This window comes from Aethalodelphis obliquidens, unplaced genomic scaffold, assembly GCF_003676395.1.
Source record: "Aethalodelphis obliquidens isolate GAN/ISIS:26980383/991018 unplaced genomic scaffold, ASM367639v1 scaffold69, whole genome shotgun sequence".
Lineage (NCBI taxonomy): Eukaryota > Metazoa > Chordata > Mammalia > Artiodactyla > Delphinidae > Aethalodelphis > Aethalodelphis obliquidens.
The window spans coordinates 7861827-7869373 of NW_020838013.1; the positions used below are offsets into that span (position 1 = coordinate 7861827).

Consider the following 7547-nt stretch of genomic DNA (forward strand, 5'->3'; position numbering starts at 1 on the left):
GAGTTTGAGTTAGGTCTCTTTGAACTAGGATTTCTGGTCGGGGTATTTGTTTTGGTGCCCAGGCTCTTTCTTCAGCAGTGTTTCCGGTGAGCGTGTGATGGGCCGGTGCCATTGGCCCAGTGCTGGGCAGTGCTGGGCCGAGACCCGGACCAGACCTGGAAGTCCCAGCCTGTCCCTGTGCTGTTACGCTTACGAGCAGGGAGCGTAGCCCAGGGCCCCAGATGATTGTTCTGTCTGTATGCACCCTTTACACGTCATCTTTTTCACCCCTTAGGTGTGGTTTCCCGAGGAATGACCTGTAGCCCAGCTTATTCCATGCAAGGTGTCAGTTGTGTTATCCCAGATGGTTCTTCTGAACTGTGTGGTGCGGGTTTTTCTTGAGACTCCGTAGATGTGCCAAGTTGTATTCAGAGTAATGTCATCTTCGCAGCCAAGACCATAGGTTACTGACGAGTAAATTCATTTGCTAAGAAGTACTGGTGAAATCGTTACCTGTCGCTCAGGCTGCTTTTGTCCTCCACACAGCATTCATGGGGTCGCTAAGTGGGCTTCAGCGACAGGAGACGCAGCTGCCGACCACACGGAAGTGCGTCTGCTCCTTGTCTCGCTCGCGCCTTCTCTGAAAGGACGGAACTCCCAGCCGAGGGGGCTCCTGGGAGGACTGGGGCCTGGCTGTGGAGTTCTTGGTGGCCTCTCGTCCTTTGTCGGGGCGCCTCGGGCCAGGGCGGGAGGGGCTTTGCTTCAGGGCCCGGCCTGGGGGCAGGTGTGCTCCAGGCAGCGCCCGCAGCCTTGTTCACCTCGGGGATGGAGGGGAGCCAGCGCTGTTCCCCGCCTGCTCACCCCAGAGCCCAGGCGCCTGCCAGCTTTGGAACGAGGGCACTGCTGTGCGTTTAATTACTGTCTGCCACCCGAGGACCTCCCTCACCCGGAGACCCTCCTGCCGAGAATTAGAATGTCTTTATACAGAGAGAGGCAGCCCCGCTGTGACCTTGTTACTGGGAAGTTAGCTGCTTATTTGTTACTATTTTTAAAGTGTATTTGTAGTGGCCATGTTTTCAGCAAGAACGAGTGAATACTTGAGTCTTTGTTTTCGCTGTTGGTTGGAGATGCCTGGTTGATGGAATTGCTCGGTTCTCTACAAGTCTTGTTCTCTCTCGTTGACAGAAGGAGCCCAGCCAGCCCTCGGAGTGCAAGCAGCAGTGAGGCGCCGCTCGCTCGTGTGGACAAGTGCTTACGCCTAACTTGTTTTCAAGTGCATGATTTTCACTTTAACTTCTCCTTTTACTTTATTATTTTGCTTAACCTGTACAGTGGCAACTCAGATGCATTTCAGAAATAGGAGGTTTAATTCCAGCAGCACGCTCTACGGCCTTGGGCGCAGCTCAGTGGACCCGCCCAGCCCTGCCTTAGGGAGGGCCTCGCAGACCGCTGGGGCGGTGGGGTGGGGGCGGATCACTTGACGCTGGGGGCACGTGTCCAGGGCGCAGTTCCAAGGCGTGTAGATCCAGTTCACCCCTCCCGCCATCAGACGGGATTCCTGTTTCTTTGGAAGAAACCCACATGCAGTTTCCAGTTGTCTCGGGAGAGCCGGCCGGGGTTGGCACTCATCCTGCTCGCCCTTTGGCTTTATTTTCCTCGGGGCTGGGGTGAGGGTCGCGGCGCCCACTGAGCCTGAGGCGCGAGCTTGTGTGATTCATCTCGTATTTATTTCTCTCTCACGCTTGTGAGGGCTTGGGAGGTGAGCTGTCCTTCGAGTTTCTGAGACCCTGTGGGCACCAGAGACCCGGTGCCCCGAGCAAGAGTTGGGGGTCCGCCCGCAGGGAAGAAGGCCTCCCTCCCGCCAGCCGTGGGCCAGGGCTGGTTCTCGGGACGCACGGACCACGCTTGGCGCTGAGGACGGGGGGGTGGGGCTATGGGCAGAGCCAGGGTTTGCCAGGCTTCGCGGGGAGGGGCTCGGGCAGGAAAGTACAGCTTTCCCACGTAGTGTGTAAAATGTCTTGCTTTCTCGGTAGCTCCCGTTTCTCAGCCTCACATTCACCTTGTCTTAAAAGCCCTGGGTTCCGAGCGACCCGTTCTTGGCTGGAATGTGGGTGTCGAGTGTGTGACCTCTGGCCCCAGGGGCATCCACGCTGTGGCCAGGCTGTAGACTGCTCAGCCTTACTTATGATACATTTGTAACTGAATACAGTGTTTTCAATTTGTACAGACTAGTTAGAATATTCTATTAAAGTTGTGAACTGCGAGCCCAGCGCTGTGTGTGTCTTCATTGCAGGAGGCCCGGCGGGTTGGGGCACTTGGGGCGGGTGGGGCTCAGATGTGGTTGCGCAGCCTCCCAGGCCGGGTCGGGTCTCTGGAGCCCCGGGCGTGGGCAGATCCGGGACTTCCGGGCTCCTGGTCTTCAGTTTTGATTTTGAGGCTTTAAAGCCCATCTTGAGTTGGGGCTGCAGGCCCACTTCACCTTCGGGGTGGGTCTGGGGTCCCCGGGTGGGCCCTTTGCTGCCCCGAGAGAGCGTCTGCTCCTTCCCCCAGAAGAGTCGTTTCTCCATGTGTGCGGGGCTGGGCCTTTCCGATGAGAAGGTTCCAGGAGGGACACCTGCTGCGCCATGGCCACGTTCGGCGTGTCTTCTCGCTGGTGCTCTTCTGGTGCTTGCGCCCTCCCTGCTTCCCTTCATTAGTGGGGAGACACCTGGTGCCCGGGCTCTCGCTCCAGCTGCCCATCTGGGGATCGGCCCAACCCGCATGCAGCACAGAAGCCGGTGCCCAGCTCGCCCGGTGCCTCCTGCCGGCGGGGCTGGCTTCTCCCGGGAGCGGTCAGAGAGAGCACACCGGGGGCCACGAGAAGGGCCAAGCAGGGCTTAGAAAGAAACGTGCTTTTGGGGTGTCCAGGACGACCATAGAGCCAGAACGTCGTCCACTCCTGAGGCCCCCGGGCCAGCCGGGTCCAGACCCCCCAGAGGTGGGCGGTGGTGAGCCTCTCCCGGGCCTGCCCCGACGGCCACCGAGAAGAGACGGGGGCACCAGGGGGGCCTCGTTCCTGCAGACACGCAACAAAAACCCCATCCTTGGAGGATGCTCGGAGGCCTGCACGCCCCCCACCCAGTCCCCTCAGGCCTCCAGCAGAGCTACCATCCCTGCTGACCCCGGGCCCTCAGAGTGACCGCATTTAGGACAGCGGAGTTGACAAGTACCTATGGGGTCAGATACGGTTGCACAAAGTGACGTGCGTAGGTAACTTGCAGGGGGAGAGCGGGGACAGTTTAGTGCCGGGAGCGCCTGTCCCTCTCCTGACTGTCACCAACGGGTGGCGGTGCCGGGTTCATGCCCAGGGCAGTGACCCTGCACTCAGGCACGTGCAGGGTGCTGGCGAGTCAGGTGAGAGGCTGGCTGTCTTCTCGCCGATCGGTCGGGGGCAGTGAGGGTTTGGCAGGTGGTGTGACGAGAGCCTGAGGAGACTGTTGGGGCCTCCGCCCAGCAGTCTTTGGGGCTTCAGGAGAGGAGGCGTGTGTCACCCATGTGCGAGCGGGTGGACGGTAGGTGCCGCCGCAGTTTGAGATGGCCAGGGGGTGGGGGAGGCCCTCCCTCACCCCCCAGGAGACACGATGAGTCAGGTCCCACACCCAGGGACTTCTCTGGTGGTCCAGTGGTTAAGAATCCACCTTGTGGGCTTCCCTGGTGGTGCAGTGGTTGAGAATCTACCTGCTAATGCAGGGGACACGGGTTCGAGCCCTGGTCTGGGAGGATGCCACAGCTACTGAGCCTGCACGCCTGGAGCCTGTGCTCCGCAACGAGAGGCCACAATAGTGAGAGGCCTGCACACTACAATGAAGAGTGGCCCCCGCTTGCCACAACTAGAGAAAGCCCTCGCAAAGAAACGAAGACCCAACACAGCAAAAATAAATTAATTAATAAAAAAAACTTCCTACCCCCAATATCTAAAACAAAAAGAATCCGCCTTGCAATGCAGGGGATGCAGGTTCAATCCCTGGTCGGGGAACTAAGATCCCACACAGCCCAACTAGAGAAGCCCGCGCACCACAGCGACAGACCCCGCATGCCACGACTAAATGAAAAGACCGCGATGCAGCCAAACAAACATTTAAAAAAAAACGCCCCACATCCAGGGCGGGCCTCACGGCCACAGAGGACAAGCGCACCTGCCCGCCAGTGGGGAACGCCCTCTGGGATGCGCTGGAGGAGCAGAACCTGTATGGGGAGCGCACACCTGCGTGAGCACAGCTGCGTGGGGGTTCCCAGTCAGAGGAGCTGTGTGCCTGGGGGACCCCTGTCTGCGTTCTCTGTGGGCAGCCACGTGACGTAGTGACCAGACACGGTGGTTTTCCGTCAGACCAGTGTAAACGGGGGCAGAGGGAGGGGTGTTCAGATTGCCCACATTGCGGCACCGGGTTTATTTCCCCCATGGGTAAGAAGGGTGGGCGAGGGTGCCACGCTCGCCCGGGGCGCTGGGGCCTCAGTCTGCCACTCAGCTGTTCTGGGTACACTTGGTGGTAAGGCTGCAGCACGAAGCCCTGAGGCCGTGCCCTCCCCAGCCATGCGCTGTGGCTCTGACCCCACAGCCGTGCACCTCCTGTTGGACCCTCCGGCGCCTCGGAGCGCCCTGTCTCACCCTGGGTGCTCACAGGCTCCAGGGCTCCATCAGTCCTTGCCACTTGTGCTGGAAGGTCACGGAGCGTCCAGTAGGTTTGCCCGGAGCCGTCAGCCTGGAGGCAGCGGGAGGGTGGCACTCCTGGTGGCCGGCTCTGCCTGGGAGCTGCAGCTTCCTGGGGCCCAGGCTGCTGTCACCACGGGACTGCAGCACTGCCTGCCTGCTTGGCCTCCGTCCCCACTGAGCCTCTGGACTGCCGCAAGCAGGGGAGGGCTTTGATGACCAGGCCTCCCCAGCCCTGCTTCGGGGCCCCCTCTGGGCCTGGCCTTCACGTTGCTCGTGAGGGGCCACCTCCCCTCCCATGGCCTCTGCCACCCCTGCCTGCCCCCCTCCCTGGGTTACTCTCCCCAGGCCACCCTTGTTCTGTCGCAGGCCGTAGGACCTGGTTCGATGCCTCTCCCACAGGGCCTGGGTGTTGTCTGTCACACACGCTCAAAACCAAAGGGCTGGGACTTCCCCTGGCCGCACAGCGGTTAAGAATCTGCCTGCCAACGCGGGGGGCACGGGTTCGAGCCCTGGTCTGGGAAGATCCCACATGCCACGGATCAACTAAGCCCATGTGCCACAGCTACTGAGCCTGCACTTTAGAGCCTGCGAGCCGCAACTACTGAGCCCTCGTGGCACAACTGCTGAGCCCGCGCACCTAGAGCCCGTGCTCCACAACAAGAGAAGCCACCGCAGTAAGCCCGTGCACCACAATGAAGAGCAGCCCCTGCTCGCTGCAACTAGAGAAAGCCTGCGCACAGCAACGAAGACCCAGTGCAACCAAAAATGAATAAATTTATTAAACCCAAAAAAACCAGGGACGACTCCAGGCCCAGCTGCCGTTCTGAGTCCCCCCCACCCCCGCCAGCCTCAGCATCCCGACTTCCGGGTGGCGTGTGGCCTAGTGCCCCGGCCTTGGGGAGCAGGGGCTCCCTGCCAGAAGGTGGGGCGGCAGCAGTGTCTGTACCCCACATGGACTAATCCTTGGCCATAGGAGCCCAGCAGCACGGGGCTCTCGAAAGCATCACCTGAGCAGGGCCTTCCATGATGTATCTCTGACTTCCAAACCTTCCAGGCCGCACGGTGACCACGGCTGTCTGGGGGTGGGCCTGGGGCTGCCCAGGGCGCTGTCTGGGTTGCGTGTTCACTTGTCAAACTCCTCAAAGTCCCTCACGTGGGGACGTTTGGTTTTACGTATGTAAATTATACTTTAGTGAGGCTGATTTTTCAAAAGCCCCACAAGTTGGGGAGATTCCACTTAAAACTCTGGTTTCCCCTTTAGGAGTTGGGAGTTGCGGCACCTAGGGCCTGGGGTGGCGACAAAGCCTCCCGGCCCCTCCGCCCCCGGTGGCCAGCCTGCTCTGCTGGTCCATGGCTCCCACTTCGTGGGGCAGGGGCCAAGCAGAGACCCGACCCCCCTTCCAGGGCCCCGCAGTCCCCCCAGGCCCAAGGGCTCCCTTCTTTTTTTAAAATTTGTTTATGTATTTATTTTTAGCTGTCTTGGGTCTTGGTTGCTGCGAGGGCTTTTCTCTAGTTGCAGCGAGCAGGGGCTGCTCTTGTGCGCGGGCTTCTCATTGCGGTGGCTTCTCTTGTGGAGCACGGGCTCTAGGCACGCAGGCTTCAGTAGTTGTGGCATGCGGGCTCAGTAGTTGTGACATGTGGGCTCAGTAGTTGTGGCTCACGGGCTTAGTTGCTCTGTGGCATGTGGGATCTTCCCGGACCAGGGCTCGAACCCGTGTTCCCTGCATTGGCAGGCAGATTCTTAACCGCTGTGCCACCAGGGAAGCCCAAGGGCTCCCTTCTTTAAGCCCAGGCTGTCACGGGCCAAGCTGGGCTTCTGCTCCCTGAGCGCTTTTGTGGGGGCCGTGGGGGGTGGGGTGGGGTTCCCACCAAGCCTTGCCCCAGAGGTGGGCAGCTGGGCTGTCTTGGTAGTGCTGCTGACCTCTGACCTGCCCTCTGCTCAGACTGTCTCCTCCACACCTCCCAGCACCGCTCCCCGCCACCGCCCGCCTCTGAGTGCCCAGTGGGCTGGGCAACGCTGGGTGGGCTGCAGAGGCCCGGTGGGAGAGGGGCCTCCAGCTGCATCCTGAGGGAGCCCCTGGCCACCAGCCAAGCCCCTGGTTGCAGCAGGGGCTGTCTCCGGGGCTGGGGCCCTGCTGGAGGGCACTGTCCCAAGCGTGGGTGGCCCCTGGCTCCCTGCCAAAGGCCTGCCCGGCGCAGCCACACCTGGGCTTTTGGCCCCTGCTTCCGAGTCCTTCCGAGCAGCTTCCTTCCTGTGGAGGCGGACACGTCCTCCCAGCCCCAATCTCAGAGGGCAGAGCCCCGTGGGGGGCGGGAGCCCATGACCTCAAACCCAGCCATTCGGGCCCCCGACAGCAGGACCTCCAGAGCCCCTCCCCGGCCCTGGCTGAGCTTTCGGTCCCTCTGAACTTGGTGTGATTCTCCGGGTACCTTGTCTGCCTGGGATCCGCCTCACAGCCTCGGAGCCTGGGACCCTCTGTCTGTGGATTCCCACTGGACGCTGACCCTGGAGACCCCCTTCAGCCCTGCCTCCTCAGGCCGCAGGGAGGGTGAGGCTCGCACACACCCCGAGGCCAAGTCACTTGGTATGCCTGGGTGGAGCCCCCGTCCGCCCCGAGGTGTCTCCACCCGGCCAGTCACTGAGCCAGCCTGGCCACGCAGACTCAGCACCAGGGCGGTGGCCGGATGTGACTTTCCATGGCAACCTAACAGGCCTGGCCTGGCCCGGCCCAGCTGGGCTCCAGGCTCGTGGGGTCTGTGGACCTTGCCCAGGCCCAGGAGGACAGGGGCAGGAGACCCCACAGACACGCCCCTGCGGACTCTTCCCTCTCGGGCCGGGGGCTTTCTCCAGGGCCCCTCTGCAAGTCTGGGGGTGTCC

General features: G+C 61.4%; 1 protein-coding gene across 6 annotated transcripts in view; it reads left to right on the plus strand.

Moving 5' to 3' along the window:
- The window catches only part of NAP1L4 (nucleosome assembly protein 1 like 4), a 63631-nt gene extending 61387 nt beyond the window's left edge, over positions 1-2244 (plus strand). For all 6 annotated transcript variants that reach the window (XM_027090358.1, XM_027090356.1, XM_027090357.1 and 3 more), the window contains one exon: positions 1165-2244. Coding sequence is in view for 5 of the 6 variants with exons in the window: in XM_027090356.1 (XP_026946157.1) it covers positions 1165-1203 (39 nt within the window). In the remaining variant the exon portion in view is untranslated. The remainder of the gene's footprint in view (positions 1-1164) is intronic.
- Positions 2245-7547: the final 5303 nt, after the last annotated feature.